This window comes from Cavia porcellus, unplaced genomic scaffold (genome assembly GCF_034190915.1).
Source record: "Cavia porcellus strain 051 isolate PalLab524CR breed Dunkin Hartley unplaced genomic scaffold, mCavPor4.1 scaffold_29, whole genome shotgun sequence".
Taxonomy (NCBI): Eukaryota; Metazoa; Chordata; class Mammalia; order Rodentia; family Caviidae; genus Cavia; species Cavia porcellus.
In genome coordinates, this window is record NW_026947512.1 from 26,381,508 (window position 1) to 26,407,933 (window position 26,426).

Consider the following 26,426-nt stretch of genomic DNA (forward strand, 5'->3'; position numbering starts at 1 on the left):
GACAGAAATTGATGCTTCTTTCACTGAATATTGCTAAATCACTGCTGTTTCTTCAAGTGATGTGCTAAACTCTGGCAGCTCATTCTGTGACCATGAATAGAGGAAGCTGGAGACAAAGTCAAAGTCAGATATCCATATAGCAAAATAGGGAAGAAGATTCCTAAGTCCTTGCAGGCTAGAAAGTCTATGCCAGCGGGGTGAAGAATCTGTGTCAACAGGCTGAGGGTTCTGCATTGGAGCCAAGAAACTATGCTCAAAATAAGGGTCAGAGTTCCCCTGAAAAGTACCACAGTCGTCCTCAGCAACAGTGTGGTCCCGAGCTCCTCCGAGGATGAGAACATCCGAGTACATATTAGGAAGCCAGCATGACAGACTTCTGGAAATTAAATAGCACACATTTTCCCCTCCAGAGCTAGAAAGAGATGCTCAAAGTAAGTATCAAAACTCCCCCAAAGTGAACCACAGCCATTATTAGCAATAAGGTACTGAGGTTTTCCAATAATAATAGTTGAGTTCATATCAGGGGAGCCAGCAAGACAAGCTATTTGAGGAGAATCAACAGCTCCAAACAACACTTAGGAGAACCTACAACAACTCTCTCTTCCTATCCACATCTCCTTTTTATGCTTCCTGAGGTTGGCCATCCGTGCATAGCACCACGCTGATTCAGTTCAGCTTAAATTGACCACCAGTTACCATTCCACTACAGTCCTTGTGTTGGATTAACAGTATAAGCAATCAAATGTGTTTCAAAAAATTGCAAGTGATTCTGATACCTCTTACCTGTCTTCCAATCCTTTATCTCTCTTGGAGAACTTTTAGAGCAAGGTAGTTAATAAAGAACTTTGGTGAATGCTGATTTTATATGAGGGACAGGGAAAAAGGAGGGATCTAGGTGCATACCATGTGTTTGGTTTGGGAACCGTGGAACTGGTACTACCACTCTAAATGGTAAGGACAGTAACCTGAAGAACAGTCTATGTCTTCTGCATTCTGAATGTGAGATGTCTAGGAATATTCAGAAAATGATTCCAGGAGGTATGCAGATATATAATCCTGGGATTTACAGAAATGTCTAAAGACTAAGAGATTTAGTATTTTTAGTGGAAACCAAAGGTGTAGAGGAGATTACATATAGATCTCAAATAGGGAAGAGAAAAATATGAAACTTAAGAGAACATCAGTGTTTCAGTACTGAGTAGGGGAAGAAGTGATTGAAAATGAGAAAAAAATGATTACAGATATCTTCAGTGACATAACTCATTTCATCTTCCTTTTTTTAGAGAAATTCTAAGAAATTTGTAGCATGGATCTTTGATCAGGATGTGAATTTTACATTTTTTAAAAACTAGATTCTTAAATGCTTTCGTTAATTAATGTGTAGTGCTATATTGAAGTTTCATGGATAAAAATCTAATGTACCATCTAACACAGGCAGCTCACTGTCTTCTCTTTTATAAGATCAATTACATTATTATGCTTATTAGTAGAGATGTATTGATGGGACCAAAAATGTATAAATATTCATCAATCTTTGTTTCCAGTCATTAATGATAGATGCCTTGTTTTTAAGGCACATGCAGAAATACATATAATTGCCTCTTGTATTGTGCTGTTCACAATTTTATATCTCATTCCTTTTGTTATTTCTGTCATTCAATATTGCTAGCTAATGTACTTTTTTGTATTAAAAATAATACATTTTGGAGAATAAGGATGATTCTAAAAGTCGGTTTTTCTTGGTTGAGGAAATTTCTTTAGAAGTGAACAAAAATTCATAACTACTGGAAAGAATTACCTTAAACCTTTCACGTACCTGTGACTGGAGATCTAAAATTGTGTGTGCATGTGTGTTTGTGATAACAAAAGCACTGTGTGGTAGAAATATCAGTCTTTATGAATACACTTTTCCCAATAAATGAAAGAAATACAAATTTCAATTAACACTATTCCTAAAAGGATCCAAAAAAAGATATTTGAATATATTTTATTCCTTCTTCCAACTTTTTCTTTGCTTTTTAAACTTCAGTGTGAATAGCACCTGTAATTAAGGGAGAAAACTGAGCCCTGGGAGCTAGGTAGGGCTTCTAGCTATTGATCTGTGCAAACCCTGCTTATACTGTCAGGGGAGAAACAATCAACTGCTGAGCTGCTTTGTCACTGCCATAAGCTGAGAGAGGATTTTTTTTCTTTTCTTTTTTTTTTTTTTTTTTTTTTTTTTTTGTCTATACTGTTTATATGCTAGTCTATAGACCTGCTGCCTGGTTGAATTTTAAAGAGTGCGGAGGTTTAAAGACTTGTCCCCTGAGGGATGCTTCTGCCAGTTGGGAAGCGAGCTGAGGCTGCTTTGCAGAAGTGTGTGCATGTGTATTGCTTGTGTAAGAAGGGAGGGGGGAAGGTGTGAAAAGACCAAGCAGCTAAATGGAAAGCCTCCTTCTTAATTTGAATCTTAAACTGAGATAGAATATATGACTAATTTGGATATATTTAGAGGTAGACATTGACTTTTTGAATATGTATTTATTACAGCAATTACGCAGGCACTTTTGCAGTAGGATATCTGAGTATGTTCATATGTTTAGTAAATATGATGAATAACTTCACTTTTCTGCAGCGCAAGATGGAAAAAGCAATAGATATAAACAAACTGTTCTCATTTATAATGAACTGTTATTCAGTAGTTTATTTTGTGTTTAATTGCATTTAACAAAATATCATCATTAGTAAGATAGTTGGCTTTCTATAAATATGGAGTCTATGTGCATACTTACATAAGTACATGTTCATAAGCACCCTGGGTATCCTGCCCTAGGCGAAGAAGTTTTCTTTTTTTAATATATTGCTTCTCCTTCTGTTTTGAGAGTTAAGGCTCTTGAAGTTTTCTGAGGTATTGATAGTAGAATTCTAGTATATTTTATTTTTATTTGATATATTATTGCAGTATACATTTTAAAAGAATTTAAAAATTTTACTTTAAAATAGTATATTTATACATAGTATTTAAATATTCAGAGATGGGATGATTTTCAAGATGTTTTATTGATAAAGAAATAGTAGTAAGGTAACTTTCTAGGGGGGTGGATTCTTACATTAATATATTTGCTTGATTTTCTTTTGATAGGAAACACTTTCATACATCTTTGCTTTGTCTTATAAGACCTACTGGGGCTTTGAGCTTTTTTGAATCAGAATTAATTTTAAGTTGTTTTTCAGATATAACAAATGGATCCTTTTCTATTTTTTGACAAGTGCCTAATAATTGCTAACATTTTGGTGTAATTGTTAACTCATATTATTTATTAAAAAATTAAACTTTTTGTAATGACTGTAAGTTATTGAAGTTTGCAAAATCAGTTTATTTTCTATGTTTTAAAACATTGATTTTAATACTAAATAATTTTTAAATAAAAGTGCACAGAACAGAAGCTATGTTTTAATCTAAAGGCTTATTTTTAGAAAACTATTTCTTTAGAAATGTTATTTAAGGTAAAACTTGTTACCAAGGGGGGAAACATAAATGTTTTTTAGCTATTGAAAGTTTTTTTTTTTTTAAAGGAACCATTTGAGTGTGGGATATGAAGACTTGTTATACCTCTCAGTAATTCATTCTCCTGCCAACTTCATTCCCTTTTCTCTGCCTGCATTTTAATTGAAACAACATTTATATTTTTGAGCCAGGATCTGTCAGAAGTCCCTATGGCTAGTCTGTGGTACAAGTAGCAGCAGACATAGCTTACCCATATGGTGCAGGGCTTCTTGTAAAATCCATATGGCCTTGTTGAAGGGAATCCCAGCGGGGATGTGAAGGGTGTTAATACCCTTCAGGCCAGGCCCTTCCCTCCTGTGGCTTCTGTGGCATTGTCAGTGCAATCTGCCAAAGCACAAACTTAATTCCTTTTTAATAATCAATTATTTTAGGCTAGGAACCTGCACTATTTTTCTGAAGAAAAAAGATTTTGCCTAGACAGTATCTTTAAAAAGTTGTAACTGCATCTTTCAAAAGTATTCTAAAGTTTTTTTTTTAATTTACATTTATAGGAAGTACTACAGAGCGTGCCAAAGTTCTGCTTTCCCTTTGACATTGAAAGGTACAGTATAAATCAATACTTATAATAACTTTAATTTATCTTAGCCCACTTTAAAATGATTACATATGGTTTTTCAGAAATCAAATAATCTTAACTGTTTCTAGAGAAATAGTAAAGGCTAAAGATTCAAGTTAAATTAAATGATATTTGTAATCAAGAAGCCTTTTCAGTTTTAATAGCTAATACTTTGTCCACCATGCCCAGAATGGAGGAGTACCTAAAGCAGAATTACAAATAAGTTATATTTTTCTCCCTAATCTTCAGGTATATGTTATACAAACTAGCAGGAAAAATATGTCCTTGATCTGAACTTTCACATAATATCTTTTAAAGTTAGACGTATATATCCTGGTGCCTCACTTCATCCTAATTCAAAAGACCATCTGTATGATGTAAAACTCATGGCCAGTTGTCTCCCAAGAATAGCTTCATAGAAATAATGCAGTATTATGGAAGGCTTCGTGGCAGTTGTGAAGTCTTATTTTTGTATTTTTTTTTAAACAAATACTGAATGTACTACATGTATTTAGTTGGAATTTAATAGAATATAGATTCCTTTGAGTCTAATGATACATAAGTTATTGTTTTTCATGTGATTTTCATATCATATTATTAGCTTTCTTAAGGGGATGGTGTAAGAGTTTTTTTAAACAAAATTTATTATAGGGAAATATTTTGATAAGGATTAGTGAGACTGCAAAGTGTTATTGTATTAAAGATAAAAGCTTCTATTATGAGCTAATTGATACTAATAACTATTCCTGAGATGATACTTCTTATTTCTAATTTCTGAAGAATTAGTTTTCTTCCCCCATCCTCAAAGTTACTATCTGAAAATTAATAGTAAGAATAAAGTAAAAGAAGAAAAGTTATCAAAGGATATTGTAAACTTGGAGCATAGTAGTCGTTGGAAGATTTATTTGATGTTTATTAAAATTTTTAAAACGTTGTCCATGTAACAGTATATTTTTTAAATATTAAGCATTTGAAATGTAATATTTCCTGAAAAAATAGTAGTATAGGCACATTGGTAGTAGTTTATTTCCTTCTTTACATCTCTTACTCTATTTTAAAACTAAATTTTAGGTGTCATTGGTATTATGTTTGGGAAAAGGAACCAGAAATTTAGTTATCTAATACCAAAATTATAGCCAGTGTATAAATACTTACTGATTTTATCTAATAATTTATATTTGTCTTTGTACTGTGATGTGACACATATTATGACACTATGACACATAGTTCAAGTTAGCTAGAATTCTTTATAACTTAGCCAGTGTAATTCTTCCGTAGAAATCACATTCATATTTGTATTTGAAAATATTATCCTCAATATATTGATAATTGTAACAACAAATGCTGAGAAACAAACACCAGTAGTGTTTTGTATGGTACTCTATTGGGTGAGAATGTCAACAGAATAAGCAATTAAACAGAAATGGTAATGGCTGACATTAGGTTCTAAAACATGGTTTGCTATCTAAGCAGTTAATAACTGTGGAAAGCAGAATAATTGGGGGAAAAAAGAAGCTATTATGAGGACTTAGTTTGTGTAGCTTCTTCCAGTGTATGTAGTAAAAATATGATACTTTAGGCTTTTGAAAACTATGGCAAATTCTTTTTGATTTTCTACTTAGGAATTATATATGCTGAATTGTGTAACCTATAAAGTATTACATCTAACTTTGATGTGTGGTTCATTATTTAATTTACTCATTTCATATTCATTGTCTAGGTATAGAATATAATTCTAACTTCAGGAACCAGTTAATTGAACATCAACTATAGAAAACACCACCACATGTATTTTTGGATTTTTCTTTAAGAAAATTGTCATGCCATACTTAAGTTTTCATAATATTGCTATATTTTAGGGTGTCTCAAAATCAAGTTGGACAGCACTTTACCTTTGTACTGACTGACATTGAAAGTAAACAGAGATTTGGATTCTGCAGACTCACATCAGGAGGCAAAATTTGTTTATGCATCCTTAGGTGAGTAATTGTAATTAAAAAAAATTGGCTGCTAAACAGATGAGCTGTATCTTTCTATTGTATTTTGCTTTCCTTAGATGCCAAAAAATAAAAATTGAAAAGTCTACTATAATTTTTTAACTTGTTTCGTCTAACTTCAAGTAGGTTGAAAAGTAATTTTATTTTTACTTTCCATATACAGAATCAGTTGGCTGTAAAGATTTGTTAGGAATATAGTGAAATTTTCTTTAAAGAAGTCTTTTCAAGATTAGATTTTGTGGATTTATTTTTGCAAATTAAACATTAAAACACAAGTTTGAATGGTATGGTTAAACATGATCCAAAGTTTCAGTAAATCAATGGATGCCCCTCTCTGTCACTGTTTATAATTTCGATTTTTTCAAATTTATGACTACTTTAAGGCAAAGGTTACAAACTGTTATGTAGACGAAAGGTAGAAGAGTTTGTTTGACTACTGTGTGTTTTAAAACCGTTAAGACATTGTCAATCTCATGTATTTAGGAAGTATTGTATAAATTCTGTATTTTCAATTTCATTAATGAGAAATGGAAATGTTTACGAATCTGGTCTGCACTCCCCAAATGACAGCAGTCAGGTAAAATTAAATGGCAGGTTTTCACTTCTGTCATGAGCTTGCTAGTTTCTATAGTTACCCCTTGTTTTGTTTCAGTAGGTTCTGTGATGGAGCTTCATTCAGTAAGTAGTACATAGTCTGTCTCCTGCTGGCAGAACTGATATTTATTTGCTGGCTATTGAGAAGAAGGGGTACTACAGGTTAGCGTTCCTGAATGTGTCCCAATGAATCCAAGTGTAATCTATAAAAATAGGACTGGATGCTGTTATAACAAGGATATCAGTCAACTTAGATTCTGCAGAAATATTTATAAAAAGAATTAACAATTAATTAACATATTACAAACAAATCAGTATAAAATCAGATGTCTTCTTTGTTCATTTTCTATTTAGCTGCATTTGTGAGATTCATTGAGTTAAGCATTAATAAATTCAAAACATTTATTGGAGCTGGGGAATTTTTCAATTTGTATCAGAACTAAGTGCTTAACTGTTTTCTAGGTAATAGAATGAATGTGTCTCTATTTTCTCTTTAAGGGCACATCTTTTTCATCTTGGTAACAATTGTATTTAAAAACAATGTTCTATCCAGAAAAGTCATACCCCTTAACTCTTTGTTGACTTTTCTAACTTGGAGCAGGGTGGTACAGTAAGGATTGAGTGGCATTGTGGGGAGTGGTTGGAGAGAGCTCCTTTTATCATTGTGTCTCATGCTAAAATTTCAAAGCTATGTACAGCTTAACAAGGAGCATAACCTCATGTACTCTTCCCCAGACAGGTTTGACCTAAGTAAAACCACAGCTATTGGTACTCTTTTGTCACTTTTGCCAATTTTTGAAACCTTCATTAGAACAATCCAGATTTGCAGAGAATTTGCAATAGTGTAATGAACTCACCATCACATACATTCATGTTTGCAGGCATCTTTCTCTCTTTCCTTTCCCTTTCACCCTCAGTGTATTCTTTCTTTCTCTGTCTGTATTACTGTTTCTGTTGAATATTTGGGCATTTGAGGGTAAATTGAAGTATTACAGACATAACTTTCTATATTTGAATGTATATTTTGTAGCTTATGTCAGTCTTCAAAGTATGTTCCTGTTATTTTAAAGAATCTAAAAGTGTTTGAACTCTTAAAATATTTTGAACCTGTTAATAATAAATAATTATATTCAGACTAGTCTGTATAAATGTGCTTGTAGTGTTTACATTTAGGAAAGCTATTATCACTTCAGAATATTAACAAGATGGGTATAGTGTCCATTTCAACAATCTAGTTGTCACAAATTTGTAGAAGTCAGATCCTAAAGCAATTACAGTAACCAAAATATTTTTATCTTAATTCTAAAACTTGTATGTGTGAAAGAACAGATGAATCTTGTAGTATTCTTTGAATTAGAAATAGTTACTTGTAAAAAATGTGACTATATAGCAGTGGTGTAGTAAAACATTAAATTATATATGTCAATAAAGATCTTTCAGAATCAACATCGATTAGTTTATCTTTTATTTAAATTATTTTATATTTAATCATTTATTTTGTCGTATTTTCTGATAGATAAGAAAAAGGAATGTCAAAGTTTGTGGAAAAATCCTGGAAGTAAATCTTATATTGAAAAAATTCTATACTTTTCTGCTTTAAGATTTAAATGACATGTTTCAATGTTGATCCTGAAAGTCAGCAGGCAAAGGTGTTTTTAGAGAATAGCTAGTTTAGAGAATAACCTGTAAATTAGATAACTACTTAGTTTTAATGGTGAAAAGAAAATTCAAATATAATGGAGTTCAGAAACTTATTTGGGAATTGTTATGGGTAAGTAAATATCTATAAGTTGAAATCAGTGTTATCACTTGGAAAATAATTTTCAGAAATCTCTACAAGTGCTATGTTGAGAGAAATACTGGTGTTTTGAGCCTTGGCTTATTCATCTAGGTTTTTGGTTAGATTGAATGTTGTAATTGTTGAAATGATCCCAGAAAAATTGAAAACAATATACAACAGTGATATATGTGCACTCATGTTTATAGCAACACAATTTGTAATAGCCAAATCTTGGAAACAACCCAGGTGCCCATCAATCAAGGAATGGATAAAAAAAATTCGTATTTTTATACAATGGAGTACTACTCAGCTATAAAGAAAGATTACATCGACACTTTTATAAGTAAATGAATGTGACTTGATATCATATTCATAAATGAAATAAATCAACTCACATGTGTAAATACTGTATTGTCTCCCTAGTGTAAGAAACTGAAAAAGTATATATGATCCAAAATCTCTAGTAAATATTGGGTAATGGTAAGAAACTGGTCAAAGAGGCAAAGTAATTGGGATAGGGGACAGGAAGAAACAAGGAAAGGAAAAGGAAAAATATGTAAATTTCTGTGTATATTTGTATATATGTAATTACATACATAAAAAGCTAACATGACTAAACTAATTGTATTAAAAACAGTTAATATTCATATGGTTAGACCAATTTTACATGTCTATATCTGTAATCTAAGCGACCTTTTTGAAGGTAACAATGTATAATACCACAAGCATTGTCAAATTCCTATCATCTTGTTTTGTAAAACTATACTGTTATAGTATTGAATTTGTTGTTGTTTGTTTGTCGCTCTTGTTTTTTTGTTTTTCTTTTCTGTGTCTTTTTTCCTCTTAAATAACCCCCAAAACCTCAAAAAACTGTTGGAAGAAATGATAAAAATCTAAATACACTGGGAAAAAATGACTGTGATAGTGAAAGCCTTTATGTACTTGACATGGAATACAAGAAGTCTGAAGGGTTAGTGTTGTTTTGTTTTACCAAATAATGATGATGGAGCCTTTCATTTGGTGACAAATAAGAAAAGTTAAAGTACAAATAGAAATACATTCACAATCACTATAACAGAGGCTAATAGCTGTAATATATAACAAGTACCTCCAAATTACTAAGAAAAAAATAGAAAAATAAGTAGACTGTCTGAAAATCTTACAAAAATGCAAATAGATTATGTGTTTATGAAGGATGCCTCGCCTTACTGAAAGTAAAATAAACGAGCACAGTAAGGTGGGCAGAATTGAAAATATTTTTTAAAATAAGCTCGTGAATACATGCATCATCTGTAAGAGACTATAATGAAACTGTTGTAAAAGAAAATTTAATATTGTTTGTCATACTTTCTTAAAATCTCATGCTTCTTGGTTCAAAGTTATATTTGTGTTTTTTTCAAAGTAATACATTATGGGTTTATATGTTCTTCAGACAGTTATATCTGTATACATGTATATGCATATATCTTAATAAGTAGCTAATCCATAACAGATAATTATAAAGTAATGAATGAGTATGTAATTATCAAACAGTTTAGAAGGATACATATACTCCCAGTATTTTTTATTTTATATACTTAACTATCCATTTAGTGGGAAAAAAAGCATTTCAATGAGTTTTTTTCTAGTTCAAAATTTTTGAGGTATCATCATTATATAGATAATAAACTATAAATATATATCTATAGATTATGTTAAAAGTAGGCATTTAGCCAGACATCTTATGCAACACTCAATATTTAGTGTGTTTGTGGGATAGGAAGTTATCGTACTAGTGTGTTTCAGTATAGGCATTTTAAATACATAACTTGATTATGGGTATATAGCAGAATTAAGAATAGGGAGAGGAAAATTTTGCCCTGTGCTTTCAAAACTCAGCACCACAATGTAAAAGAAGAATCTTTTAAAGAAAAAATATTGCTGATGGGGTGACTGTGACACTCTTGGAGATAGATATTAGTGAATTTTTTGTAATTTCAGTGTAAAACGTTCAATATGGTAGAAATGCTTTATGAGGTGACTGAAGAAATGCTTCTTTACCTAAAATTTAGTTTCTACTTCTCTATTTTCTAACAATACTCATTTAAATTCACTATACCTTGGATGCAGGATTAAGATACAGAAGAAAGATGTGTGATATTATACATAATATATATGCATTATAAAACTGAGATAGATGATTAGTTATTTTTTTGGAAGGAGTGGGTAAAGGCAGGAATATTTAATATGTTATTCATAAGTTGTTTGTGGCAATTAAGTTTCTTAATTCATAGCCTAGTTTTCTTTGTAATAGGTTGCACTGCTTCCAGTAGTGTATGAAAGATCAACTACACTCACTGCTCTTTTGAGTATCTCCTAGTGGCTGCCAAAGATTTAGAGTAACATTTGCAGTGTTTTATAAAAGTGTTTTGGATTTAGAATTTATGTATCTAATAAGGCTAAGATTTATTGAGGAATATAACAAAACACTTGAGTCAACAAGTCATACATATGTTTTTAACCATGTTTCCTGATAACAAAAGTAATATGCCATTTTGTTATGTCTAAAAATTGTAGAAGATTCAGATAAGTTAAAAAAACAAAATAAGAGCCCCTTGTATTATTTGTAATGCATAATGAATGCATTCATTTAGTAATCTTCCATAAGACTTAAGAGTATTTGCAAATTTTTCAATGAGATACCAAACTAAATGATTAACTATGCAAAAAGGTATTTCAAGTATCTCATAAGTTGACTTTTATATTATATTCCATAAATGCCCCAAATTTTTGCACATGCTTAATCTGATAGTTAAAATTTTTCTTTTTGGTTTTCCATACATTGTCACACAGATAGTTTTTTCCTTCTAATTTCAATTTAAATCATTTACTTAGAGTTTTAAATATATTATGACTTTTGAATATTAAATGTTATTATGTTGTCTGTGAAGCTATTGTTTAAGATTAGGATATTTATATTGAAGCATATTCTAGTTTTATGTGTTTTGAAACAACACAGGTTTGATTATTCACTGTGCATTAGCAAATGAATTAAGATTCTTGGGTAAAAATGATATTTTTTCGTAGTCACTAAAATGTTTTGGAATCTGAATTTTTTCTGTTGTTACAAAGTATATTTCTTTTGTCAAATCTTCCCATTTATAGAGTTACTTTCTAATGTGTGGATTTGGGTTTCAATGATATAAAAATTAAAATATTTTAAGTATCTCTTGAATTTTTGTTGATAGTGAAGTTTAAAATACTTTAAGTTCTTTTTTTTAAAGGTAGTAATGAAAATGATAAATATAAAAGATTTTAAGATATTTTATTATAAAATAAAACAGTACAATTGATAGAACACTTTTTAAAAACAAGCAAAAGTTAACTGTTGGTTGAATTTTGAATACTGGGTAGGTACTGAGGTTAAATACATTAATGATACAATGATGGCAGTAAATTAATAGCAAGATCATTTCATTTTTGTATACTATAATCAAGTTCTCTGCTAAATAACTTGTATAAAATATTTTAAAAGTATTCCTTGTATTTTAAGTTGGAAATTTGTATGTAAGTCATTAAAGCCACCTTTCTCCTAGACCATGCTGTTATGAGGTTTAAAATAATTTGGATATATATTCTAGTTCTAAATGAGGTAATTTGTACAGAATGCTGTAAAAAACAGGTATCTTTTTCTCTTAATTTTTGCTATTACAATATTTGGATGTTAGTCTATGTTTGATTTTTATTCATTTTGTTTATTCTCTAAAAGAAAAAATTACTTCTATGTAATATAACAGTTAATACTTAATTTTGAGCCACTGTTACATGCTTTAGTTTTTTTCTCTAAAATGTCTGTGGTAGTTTAATATGATTTCAGAAATATCCTGAGATATTACTGATTTAAATTTATCATTTGTATATGGAATTTCGTACATATGCTAGCAAAATGCAAGAAATACCTTTTGTTTTTAATTTGATTAACATAATTTTACAACTATAAAATTGTTGCCAAGGGTTCAAAATGAAATACTCTAATAAGGAAGACTGATTTATGTTTGAGCCTTTGTAGTTCTCTTTGCTCCCTTTAACTCATACCAAACTTCAAGCTTACATACTCTTCCTTTGGGCAAATCCTTTAGCAGCAGAATGTTTCAATTTTACACATTTAGTGTCAATTTTCCAGACAGCCTCTAGACATTAGAGGTTTTTCTACGGAAAAGCAGTTTCCTTGGTTTTATTTGATTAGTGTAAGTTAGGTTCCTGCTGATCACTCAGGCTGTTAGTGGTTACCTGACTATTTGACAAAAAACATTTCCTTTTCTTTATTTAACCTTTGACTTTTGAATGTAAAAGTTTTATCAGGTTTATAGTGGAAGTACAAGTGTGGGAAGTCTTCTTATGTCACAAAATGGGCTCATGCTTTTATATAATCTATGTTTCTGTATCTGTGTCTCTGTTTATGCCTATCTCTGTATTTTGCCTGTCTTAATATTAAATTAAGAAAATAATTTTACAAATCAACTTTTTGTTTTAAAATAATTGTCCTAATGTATGTATTTCACCTTTTTGTTTGGAATACTGTGATATTCATCTTTATTTTTTGTTAAAGAAATTATGTTTCTGTTTTTAAATATTTAAGCAAATATATTCAATCTTTGCTATATGGAGTATTTGTTTTTAACTTTATGATATTTTTGTGTTTGTTTGTAATACAAACAGATTTTCAAAAATGAGAAATAAGTGGAAACCAGAAAATAGATTTTAGTGATGGGGAAAGGAACTGTGAAGGCAGGAAAAAACAGGGTAGAGCATAAAGGGAAAGTAGTCAAAATACACTGTGTGCATATTCTAGTATATCAAAATGATTCGCCTTATTCCGTATTCCAAATATATACTAAAAAAAAAAAGATTTTGCACATCACATCTTTGATTGTGTGTAAGATTGCCTGAAAAACACTTTAGCTTATTGATAATTAAAGAGGTTTTATGAGAGTTAAAAATTTCTTTGAGCATATACTGTTTGAAAATTACAGAAATCAGGAAAAATGACATAGGAATAGCATTTCTTCCTTGGATACAGTAAACTTATAATATTTAATGGTATGTGTTTTATATTTGTATCTAAAGGTTTGGTCATAGTTCTCTTTTTTAAAAAGAATGTTATTTTGCTACATATTTTGGCTTTAAATGTAAAATGGTATCTAGATAAAGTTTTGAAATTGTGCTCCTTTTTATATCCTGGACAATTTTCCTATCAGGAAAGAAAATGAGCCATAGGATTCCCTGTTGAGCAATTGCTTTGTTTCAGTGTAAATTCAGTTACCTTCAAGGGACAGGTAGGTCACTCAAATTGGGCTAAAGTGTAGTGATCTGAGTAACCTATGAACATCCAAAGATAGATGCCACTTCTCAACTGTATTAATTGTACAGAGAAAAATTTGTGACTTGTGTTGCAATTTAAAAAAAAATTTAATGAAACAAAATAGATTTTCAAAGTAAATTACTTGATGTTTAATTGAGAACTTACTCAATTAAACAACAAGTATAACCACAAAACTGTTGACTTCACAAGATATGACTTTGGACTGGTAACTGCAGCCTGCAGGTAGCATCCTCTGAGCTCTGTATGCTTGCCTGTTTGCAACAGAAGTGTCTTTTCTCTCTTGACATTACTAGGTACATAGCTAGGTTAAAGATTAGTTCCAGTTTGACATAAGTGATATTTCCATTAAAAAGTGTGACTGATAATTTATTCTTTACAGGGAGCTAGTTATCATTAAGAACCAGAATGTATTCACAAAGAGCATGGTGTATGTGACTATACTTTGTTCTTTATGGTGATAGTGCTTAGTAGTGTATCACAGGGTGCTACAGCAGACATTTGAATGTCACTATTTCAAAAAAAAATGTAGAGAAGAATGTTATTTGGATTATGCAATTCCGGGTCTTCTGATTGAGTTTAAATGTCATATTTAGTCTTCTATTGGATTTGTATTATTTTAGAAGGCATTTTCTACCATGTTTCAGGTTAAATCATTGCCAAAATTCTGTAACCACATTAATGACCCAAAGTAATACCAAAACCTCGAATTGGATGTACCAAATTGTTAGAGGAAAGGATCTAATTACACAGATTAGAGAAATTTACCCATCTAAACTAAAATAATTTAGAAAACATAAAAGTAATCTTCTTAACATTAAACTAATTTAGGAATTTATAGTTTGCCTCAGTAGGTACATATTGTAACTAAGCTGTTTTAGAATTAAAGCAGAATGAATCTTACTGAGTTCAAGTGTCTGAAAAATATCCAGTCATTGGATATATTTATTTAAAGACTGAATATTTTAAATATGGATGCCTACATTGGGGGATAGGCTGTCTGCAGTGAAATACTGAGCATGTATTACTCAATCAGGCTGATAAGAATTTTAATTCCAGGGCTGGGGATTTAGCTCAGTGGCATAAGCGCCTGCCTTGCAAGCAGGCAGTCGTGAGTTCCATCCCTGGTACCGATAAAAACGAAAAAGACCAAAAAAAAAAAAAAAAAAAAAAAAAGAATTTTAATTCCAAATTTACCATTCGATAGCCTATGACAAAAAATATGAGCTGTGACCAAAATATATGGTGAATGTTTAAATTAAAAAAAGATAATAGTAAAAGACACTTGATGGTGGTTCTCTGCAAGATACTTTCCCTCAGTTGGAATCCATTTATCCCTTCAATCTTAGGCACTTTCTGGACCAGTTCAGGAAGTCTTCTTTCGTGATTGTCTTTACAAGATGTGAATGCCTCTGTTGAGTGCCACCCAATGAAAAGGCAGGCTGATAAAAACATAATGATCTGTCCTCATCCACCTTATTTACTGGATCTAGTACTGGGTGACTGCCTCTTCCACAAAGTCAAAAAGTCAAATTACTCATGAAAGTTAAAAGTTTTTTTTTTTTAAATTTTTTCTTCCTTTTTTTCTGAGTTTTGTTTTCTGTTTTTTAAGACAGGTTTTGCTTTGTACTATGGGCTAGCCTTGAACTCAATAGCCCGGGTTGGTCTTGAATTCATAGCAAGCCTCCTGCCTCCATCTCCCACATACTGGAATTACAAATGAAATGTAAAAGTTTTGAATCACTTCAGTCCACTGAGGCAGCCATGATAGCACAACTAAAGACACTCATGAAAGAACATTTTTCATTACTGCTTCATAAAGTGGTAAGAACAATGGAATATACAGGCGAGGGAAAGTATTTTTGAAGGTGATTAATGTCAATGTGTCTTTTGTTATAATAACTTAAAAATTTACATGTTCACCATATTAAATTCCATACTTCTTAAATGGCTTTATCTTAGTTTAGTTAAATACACATCAAAGTAAAAATCCATATAAGTAACACTTACTAAGTACACATCATACTGTTTACACATATAGTTTGTGCTAAGAAGTTTTACTCTCTCTACATTCAATTATTTTAATATATAACATTCTATAATTATTAATCTGTCTTCTATCCTCCAGATGGGCATATAACTAATTAGCAAGTTATAATCTCCAAATACATGTAAAGTGTATTTTGGCCTTAGATATGAGTGTTGAAAATATCCCATAAAGGTGAAACTTGATTTTAAACAGTGATAGTTTTATATACAGATGGGACATAGTCTGATACCAGGATGAAATTCAGTAAAGGTTAGTATTGTTGATTCTTACAATAGTAATAATTCTATAGATACCATATGCCTAGCACATATGAGAACTTTAAGATATTTTAAAGTAATCTAAGTGTGGATACTTTAAACATTATTTATTCATTTGTCATTAATAAAACATGAATAAATAATCCAACTAAGTTATTTTTCTGTGGGTAAAGCAGGTATCTAATGAAAAATTGGTTTCTAATTTATATTCACAGTTTGAAGGAAATTGAAAGAATATAACCAATGAAAAATATAATATTAAGTGAGAAAATCCAAACTTAAATGATCATTAGTGAGTTTATCCTAGAGAGAAAAATATTATCTCACATTGTGGTGACCTATAATTATGTTTTGTATATTTTATTTTTATAGTGGACTAGGGAAGAATCATAGTTAAATTTGGTTTTACATTAAATAGGGTGAAAGTGACAGTGTAAGAAATGCACTAAATCTAAATCATCTAAAAACATCTAAATCATCTAAATCATCTAAAATCATCTAAAAACAGTAAAGTTCACTTTTTCTAGGGCTTCTGAAAGCAGGATAGGAACAGACCAGTATGTTCCTTTTAGATTGTATCTCAATTTACATATGTATATAGGCCTGAACTACATGACACATTGAAGTTTTTTTGAAATACCAATTGTTTTCAGGCTGATAAAATTCATAATGTGAGTATGAAATGAATGTGAACTATAATGTGTCCTGGTGGAAGGGCATGTGCATGAAAATTGTGTTTAGAATTCAAATGAGTACAGAAACTATGATGTGGTAATTTATACTGTTGAAATGCTAATTGAAAAAGTAGTAGTAGTAATTTTAAGAATTACTGATTTTTTTCATAAGTGAAGAAGTGGTATTAGTAATTTTAAGAATTATTGACTTTTTTATAAATGAAGATTATAGCAGAATAACTATTTAAAAACTAGGATTTAAAAGATTTGAATAACCTAAATATGAAAATTGAGACTATCAATATTCATTTCTGGTTTTCAGATTCTTTAAAAGCTTTCACAGTTTTTCACAACTCTATCCAAAATTATCTAGAGTACCATGCAAAACTGTCAACATACTAGTTGTAAACATCCTGTTGAATTTTCCCGGGAAGCTTTTATTCTTACTGCAATCTGGACTGCTTGATCTCTAGGCCTTTTTGAAACTCATCTTTGGACTATTTTTCCATGGTCATAAATTTCTTTTCTCCTACATTGTTCTTTTTCTTAGTGTCCCTAATTTTGTTGTGATAATCCTTATGGTGGTTTAGGAGGCGAATTTTTGAGGTCTTTAATGACTGAGAATACTTAATAGTATGTCTTCACACTGTTCTGACAATTTTTGGTGCAAAGAAGTTAACCTCTGTATTTTGAAGACATTTATCTTCTAACTTCCTGTGTTGCTTTTGAGAGATTTAGTGGCATTTTGAACTTTGCATGTTACCTGTTTTGTCTCTTTGGAAATTCCTAGGCACTTTTCTATCCCCTGTTCTGGAATTTCATGGTGATGACTTTGGTTTAACTCAATTCATTGTACTATTCAGTTGCTCTTTCATTCAGGAGGCTACTGTCTAGATTTTGAAGTTATTTCAAGAAAAATTTTTAAGAAAGAAACTTACCTCTTTGTCTCTCTGTGTCTGCTTCTGTCTTTCTTTTTCTCTCTGTCTCTATCCATCTGTCTCCCTCTCTTCTCCTCTTCCCTCAGTAGGGAAAAATACAATTAGTCAACTACGTGGTATGGAGATGATGCTCTGATGTTTTAACATTATTTTCTACTTTTCTATTGATTTAATTTGTTTTCAGCTTTTTTTTGGGGGGGTAGGATAGTCTTGCTATGTAGTCCATACTGGACTTGAATTCACTACATTGTACAGAGTAGCCAAAAATTTTTAGCGCTGCTGTCTTAGCCTCCCAGAGTTGGAATTGTGGTTGTATGTTACTACAACCAGCAGCAACTTTAAAATTTGTGAGAGTCCTTACTTGTTCTCTAGTAACTGTTTTTCCTTTTTAAAAATTAGTTTTGTTTAGTAATATCCTGCTCTTTATTCAGAGGTCCTACAAATATTAAGGAAAAGTTTCTCCTGATTTATCATCTACTTTCATGTTTGTTTATTATATACATTAAGGTGTGCCTGCATTTCTTCATACTTCTAGTGGTTGGAATAATTTGTATTTAAGAATCAGGTACCAGATTGAATTGGAAACACTGAATGTGTGGTCGTAAATTTACAAAAATAAAATAACAACTTGTAATGATTTTGTTTTTGAAGAGAAATTTACAAATTAGTGTTTCACATTTGTGTAGGTTGCGTATTAGTTGCTCAGTTTTCTTTATGTTCACATGTAGATTTTGATTTCTTCTATCCTGCTGTCCGTTATCATTCTCTTTACTCACTTTCTTTATAAAATCATATACCCATGTTGTTATTTCTTTCTGTATCCTCCGCACTTACTAGTCTGTGCCCTTTTATATTCATATCCTGTCATTGGGTGCTACTTCTAGAGGCTATGGAAATAAGTGCATATATTCAATTCATTAAGTTTGACCACAGTTCGGTAAATAAGATTAAATATTATGGGCATTTTAAACATTATTTGTGTCTGTAATTATTATTTTAAAGACTTCTATCTTATCCTGCATAGTCAAAATACTGTAGCTTATCTAGCCATTCTTCTCTTTTTTTATGACTTTAGGTTGTTGCTAATTGAAAAAGCATAATTAATCGCTAAAATTATGTGACAGATTTCTGAAAGAATGCTCTTTGTTATTCATTAATTTTTAAAATCTTTGTTTTATGCACATAGTATTAACTGTAAGCAATTATACAGCAAAAGTATAATGTGGTCTCTTAAAATAGCTTACTATACTAATGGTTTGGAGAGAAGAATATGTTTTTAATTGATAATTAACAACAGTGAGGTATATTGTGAGTTTCTACTTTTCTGTACAGAGATTATTGATTTTAATAAGCATTAAATTGAAAGTTTTGGGCAGAATTTAAATCAGTTTCAATTTTTAAATAAGGAATATATATTTTATTTTATACAAGCAAAGTTTAGATTTACTATTTAGCTTTCTTAAAATAGTATGGAGAGCTATTTTGAAGATAACCAGAGGCAGTATGGCAGCCATTATTGATTTTCTATTATCTTGTTTTTAGATGCTGTATCACTTTCACAGTTTTGTTTTGGTTGGCTTTATTCTCTTAAAAATAAAAGAAATGCTTTGATGTGGGATGAATTAAATGGGTTTGTCTAAGACCAATTTACAGTTTTTATACTTTTTAAAAAATTAAACTTATTGGTACACTTTAGATATGCATAAATATCATATTCATTATGGCAAATTTGGACCTGTGTATGATATATTCTACTATTTTTTACACATTTTAAAATAGACTTTCTGATATTATGTTGATGTTTGAGATTTACCATCCTATTTAAATATAACTTCTGAAGGCTAGATTAAATATATAACTATAGTATGATATGCACAATGGAGTATATTTGCAAAGAAATACAGTTTTGTGCTGCAAAGTGGATAAGTCATGACAGATAACCTGTATAATGGTAGTATCACAAGATAGAATTACTCAGTAACATTGAAGTCTTATTAGATTGTAAGCATACATATATACTTGTAATCAAATTATATATTACTGTAATTTGTGTGTATGTGTATATATATATATGTATATATATATATATGTATATATATATATATATATATATATATATATATGTGTGTGTGTATTTTTAAATTTTGTTTTGCTTTGTTTTTTGGTACTGGGGATTGAACTCACAGCCTACAGTTTGCCAGGCAGGCGCTTATGCCGCTGAGCTAAATTCCCAGCCCCATATATTGATTTAAAAGCTTTTAAAATTAGTTTTAATGTAATAAATTAAATGAATTAAAATTAGTTTAATTAAAATTAGTTTTAATGTAATAAATTAAATTAATTAAAATTTAAATTAATTAAAATTAAAAATGAATTACATTTCATTTTATGAATGCTTCTAGTTATAACTATGAAATAGCATTAAATATTTTTAAATTCTCTATAATAAAGTAAAAGTATGTAATGAACAACTCTTATAACTTGAATTTTGATCCTTTTTTATGGAACTGAAAATAGATAATAAATAAAATTTTTCCGAAACTCAAGTTGTATCTGAAGAGAGAATACAGTTTTTTGAAAAAATTATTTTCCTGGATCAACCACTTTGAACCAAAGTAAACTCATTTTCTCTGCTTGTTTCTTGATTCTAAATTTCAATTTACAGTTTTTATACAATTTACAGTTTCACTTAAAATTTTTTTTACAGTTATCTGCCATGGTTTGAAGTATACTACAAGCTTCTAAATACTCTGGCAGACTATTTGGCTAAGGAATTGGTAAGCTATGCTATTTCTCTCTTGTTCTTCTAGTGTTAAAATATGCATAACATAAACTTTACCATTTTAAGTGTATTTTTTTGTCAGTAAGTACATTGACATTGTTCTGCAACCATCAATACCACCCATCTCTAGAATTTTTCCATTTGAGATGAAACTCTACCTATTAAACAATAACCCGTTTCTTTTTTCTCCTCTTCCTCCTCCTCCTCTTCTTTGGCAGCCACTATTGTACTGTGTACCTGTAAGAATCTATATATCTCATATGAGTGGAATCACCCAGGGTTTTTATATAAATGTTTTATTTTACTTATCAAAATGCCTGCAAGATTTTCATATGATAGGATATGTTAGAATTTCCTTTTTAATTTTTGATCATATCTTACTATATTTATACATTTATTCATCTGTCAAAAGATACTTAGGTTACATCTTTTTGACTACATATGAGTGAACAGTGCTTTTATGGAAGATGGCTGTACAAATATCACTTCTAGTTATTAGGTTTTTTTAGTATATCTACAAATATAAGTGCTAGGTAGCACAATAATGTTATGTATCATTCATTTTGAGAAACTGCCCTGCCATTTTCTATAGTGCCTGTAGCATTTTATGTTTATACTAGCAATGTACAAAGGTATTTTTTATTGTTTTCTTGGTATATATTTTATTCATTGAATATGCTTTTATTTATTCAAGGAAAATGATTTGAATGAAACTCTCAAATCACTCTATAACCACCCAGTACCAAAAGCAAACACTTCTGTCAATTTGAGTATGGTAAGTACTTAACCACTTTGTTTTTGGAGTCATAATAATTTTTCACTTAAGAGCACATACACTTTATAGAAATCATTTGCAAAGTCACATTTCCAAAAAAAGAGAGTGATATTACTAGTGTTAGTAATATTATTAAGGCTTTGACATGTAGTACTGTCAAATTTGATATATTAATAATTATGTATTTTGGTAGCTGTTAAGTTGCAAAATTAACAGTTTTATTATGAATTGAAAATAACAAAATCTGTAAGAACATTTTGATTGTGAGGAACATTAATTTTTCTTTGTAGTCCATGCATAGTGAAGGAATACACACACACACACACACACACACGCTACCTCTCCTAAAGCAAAAGCAGTGCTTAATGAAAATTCTGGCTTTAGAATTCTTTTTCCCCATACTTCAGTACATCTTCTAATGTGATCACAAAATCCTGGAAATATGAATGAAGTTGTCAAAAACAGAAAGCCTAATAGGACATAGGTTTTTGTTATTAATAATAAATATATTCAGTGAACTGGGCCATCTGAATCTAAAAGTACATTCAGTTTTGTAAATATTCAGATTTTGTGAAAATAAGTTACGAATGTTTTCACTAATGGTCTCCAATAATTTGGTATGTCAAATAGAATTAACATATTTTATTGATTTTTTCCAAAATAATACTAAACTTGTTCAATAAAGAAAAAACTTAATGATATAAGAAATATTGCAAGAATAAATAACTTGAAAGATATATAATTAAGGTTTTGAATTTTTCTTTTTTCTTTTTTTGCCTTTTTCATTTTTATTGGTACCGGGGATCGAACTCACGACCGCCTGCTTGCAAGGCAGGTGCTTATGCCACTGAGCTAAATCCCCAGCCCCAAGGTTTTGAATTTTTCAAAATAAGGAAACTGTCATTTTTAAATTATTTTTAATAATAACTTTCTTCTTGCTAAATTTTGTCCTCTAGTTTCATTTAATAATAATACTCTCTTACCTTACTCAGTTTTTAAAATTCCTACTATCACACCCTAATTTTAGGTGTGTGATATTTTCAAGTTTTTCTTACAGTCTTGTCTTTCATTCCTTTCCTCAAAAGATTGCCAGATCAGACTGCCTTAAACTATTTAAACTCCCCAGCTAAAAAGTTATTATGTAATATTCATCTACATGATTGGCCAGACTATTAGCACTATCCACTTCTTAGCTTTATTCAGTTTTTTGGGTCTATTTTTTTTTTCTAAGTTCATTATTCTGGTCTCAGTGTTCTCTCAGCGTCTAGAATTAACATCATACTTTCCTTTTGCACTAAAACTGTATAAACTGTCTGACTTTAGAATTGGCTCAATGGATCCCACAAAGCTTAAAATGTTCTCCCCTTCACCCCTGGTGCCTTATGTCTATACTCTTTTTCGTTGTATACTGCTAAAGTGGAAATGTTTAGTGGTAGTTTGGAGATTAGTGAGGTGAAAGCTCAAGATAACCTGTACTTTTTAAACACCAATTTGGGAATTATCAGCAGATGTAAGTTATAGCAGTTGAAGAATAGATGATGTTGCACAATCAAACATTAAGGAAAAAAAAGGAAATTAGTAAAAGAATGAGGAGAAATTCATAGAGCATAAATGCCAAAAGAATGCAGTATTAGTGCTAATGCAGCAGAACAGTGGAGAACAAAGAAAAGCTTTGGCTTTTCTAAAACAAAACAAAACAAAAAACTAAGTCACCTTTCTTTGAAAGTATTACATTTGTTAAGTGATCGTAACAGTTTGTTAAATAGCTAAGGAAAATAGTACAGCTGCTAAGACAATGAAGGCAGCTATTGTATAATATTAATAAAGAATGTTTTTTGACATTTATTTTATCTCCTTTTAAACTGACATATAATAATTACTCATATTTATCGGATGTAGTAGGATACATGTATCCATTGTATAATGATGCATGAAGGTGATTATACTTGATGTCTCTGCTTTCATGAGATCAAGTTTTTAGATCTGTCTATGAGTGAAATCAGATGTTTGTCATTTTGTTTCTGGCTAGGATTAAGACTGTGAGCACTACATGTGCTCCAGGGTGGGTAGCTTTCATACAATACAAAGCACAGGAAGAGGTTTGTCTCTTTTTTCTCTTGCTTGTTGTTTTTGCTATCTTCTGTCCACCATGAATTGCTCTCTATAAAACCACCCTGCCTTGAAGCCAGCAGATTATGTACTGAAACCTCTATAAAATGTGAGCTAAATAAACCTCTTCCCTTTTTAATTTTGGATGCTGGGAATTTTCTCCTAATAACAAGAAAAGTAACTAAGATAAATGCATACAATTTTTCTTTTATTTAATTTTCATCTGTATTGCCTCAGATTACAGAATTTCATTTTTTAATGGCTGAGTAGTGTTCAGTTATGCACATGTACCCCGACTTCAAAAATCCATGTAACTTTTGAGAAGCCCTTAGATTGGTTTCATATCTTGGCTGTTGTGAATAGTGTTGCAGTGAACATGGAATTGTAGGTACACTGATTTCTCTTCCTCTACGTAGGTCTAGTGATGGGAATGCTGGATTAAATAGCAATTACAATTTTAGTTTTTTGCATAACCTCTGTAATGTTTTCGGTAATGACTGTAATACCCTTATATTCCCACCAACATTGTATGACAGTTTCCATTTTTCTACATCCTCCTTAACACTTATTATTTTTTATAATAACCATATTAACTAGGTTGAAATGATAACACATTGTGGTTTTGATTATTTCCCTGATGGTGGTGATGCTGAAGTATTGGTTTGAAAGCTAGGCTTCCGAGTTTTTAAATCTTAGACACTTGTTCTCAGACTATGTTATCTTACATACTGGTAAAAGCAACTGTTTGCCTTTATATAAAGTTCATTAATAATTTTGTTTGTTTTCAACAACAGATAATGTTATGGGCCAAGTATTCTGGTCCAAATGAGAACCAATTTTGTTCTAGAATGTTTATGTTTATCTAGTAGGACAGATTTTGCTTTTTCATTGTCAGATTAAAATCGGTGGAAATTTTTGTGCCTGCAAGTAGGTAGTGGTCATAAGAATATGAGAGATTTTATAAAAGTTAATGTGTTAAACCATGTTTAAAAAGCAGTATTTCAGAAGCATTATATATCTTCCGCATTCTCTACTTGATGAACTTAAAATAATTTCTTTAGGTTTTTTTATAGCATGAAACTAGCAAATCAGCGTTTAGAACAATTGTTATTCAGTGAGTAATGTAGCTGCATGCATTTGTCTCAAACACACAGAAAATTTTTATGAAAGCTTCCCCTTGAATGTAAAATATTCATTTTTCTCTTATATATTATAAGAATCAAGAGATATTTATTGCCAGTGAGCAAATTCTGAAAGATCAGCTCTCACTAATATCGGTGAGTTAAAAGGACATTGGCCTCTAAAAATCAGTATTAAAGGGGAACAATCATTATTTCTTTCTCTAAGTCTTTAAAAATGACTTCTCAAGAGACTCTTGAGAAGTCATTTTTAAAGAAGTCTTCCCTTGAGAAGTTAGAAATTGACTCAAAAATTAATCACTTGGTATATATTTTCTGTTTATACTATCTTTTAATGATCTTATAAATATAGATTTATGAAATACAGTGCTATCAAACCACAAAGGTGGTTAATAGAGACTAAATCTATGAGTAGTTATCTTAATCGCATTCATAGCGTGACATTCCTGTTAATTTTGGTCACAAGATTTTCTTGTGACTTACCTCATATTGTTTTTCCAAATTGGAAAATGATGCATTCTGACTGTATAAATTAACTTTCTTCTGACTAGTTGAATTTGTGCTCACATTTTGGCTTGATAGCTTCTTTCCAGCTATAATTTTTAATTCTATCCTGATGTGACTAAGATATTAAATAATTTTGTAATATGAACAGAAAATAAACCATGTTTGTTGATTAAGTTGTACTTTGATTTGGATGATAAAACTTATAAACATGAGAAAAATGAGTAAATGTACATAGTGTATTTTTATATAAATATTTCAATGAATTTTATTGCTCATACAGTGTAAAAGTTAGGATTTGTATAGTGTATGTATGAGAATTATAATTCAAGATGAGTACCAGAGTTTTAAACTTCTATAAATTAGGCTTATTGCTGTCTTCTAAATAATGTACTGTTATTTACAGAATTTGCTATGATTTGTGATAAAAACTCAGTAAACAATAGATTTTAGTGTATTTTTGGGTTAGCATGCTTTATTTTTTCAGTTTTACCTAAACTATGTATGTTTTAATAATAAACATATGTGTATGTTTATCACTATACACATATATATCTTTTTTCTCTACTCGATTATACCTTGCTTAATATCTGTTAAGAACAAATGACATGCGAGAACTATTTCTATGCTTTACAAAATAGTAAAGTTTTATTATCTATCAGTCTATCTGATTTGGTAATATACTCTTCTTTTTTTTTGCCTTGAAGCTTTCACCAGGATTATTATTCTATTTCTCTCTTATTTTAAAGTAAAGCATTTTAACCAATAACTTTTATATGAGAAGGGTATTATTCCAATAAACCTGCTATCTCATGCAAGAGTGTCTCAAATTCAACAAATCCTGAGTGTCCCTAAAATTTATTAATTTAGGCAATATATTTTTATTTTAACCTAAATTAAATATAATATCAAATTTTTCATTCTTTTCCTTTATGATTTATTTCTACTGATTAGCATTCTTACTTCATCGCCCCTGATGTAACTGGACTCCCAACAATACCTGAGAGTGTAAGTTTTCTGATTTTTAGTTTTATTATTCTACTTACATTACACATTTTATTTGTTTTAATCTTACTGTTTATAAATTTCTGTGTAGAGAAATGAAATACATTGTAATTGTGTTTGTAAGAAAAAAATGAGATAAAGAATAATAGTGTTATCTTTTTTCCTCTACTCCGTCATACCTTTCTTAATAGCTGTTGTTGATAAGAAAAATGATGTGAGAAAAATATATTTCTGTCATTTGGAATAGTTATGTAAGGTCATATATATTCAGTTAGGGCCTGAGATTCAATTGAAAGTAAGGAAAAATCAGTAGGAAAAAATATTTCCAGATAACCTACTATTTATTGTTTTTCTAAATAG

The 26,426-nt window shown here is 30.3% G+C and overlaps 1 protein-coding gene across 2 annotated transcripts in view; it reads left to right on the plus strand.

The window, feature by feature from the left end:
• Positions 1-26,426, plus strand: part of Dennd1b (DENN domain containing 1B) — a 239,276-nt gene that overhangs the window by 79,099 nt on the left and 133,751 nt on the right. The window contains exons 4-9 of one of the 2 annotated variants that reach the window (XM_063239912.1): positions 4,039-4,088; positions 5,963-6,082; positions 20,460-20,529; positions 21,229-21,309; positions 24,636-24,695; positions 26,016-26,069. In XM_063239912.1, coding sequence (XP_063095982.1) covers positions 4,039-4,088; positions 5,963-6,082; positions 20,460-20,529; positions 21,229-21,309; positions 24,636-24,695; positions 26,016-26,069 — 435 coding nt within the window. The remainder of the gene's footprint in view (positions 1-4,038; positions 4,089-5,962; positions 6,083-20,459; positions 20,530-21,228; positions 21,310-24,635; positions 24,696-26,015; positions 26,070-26,426) is intronic. The other variant, XM_063239913.1, reaches the window with a different exon arrangement.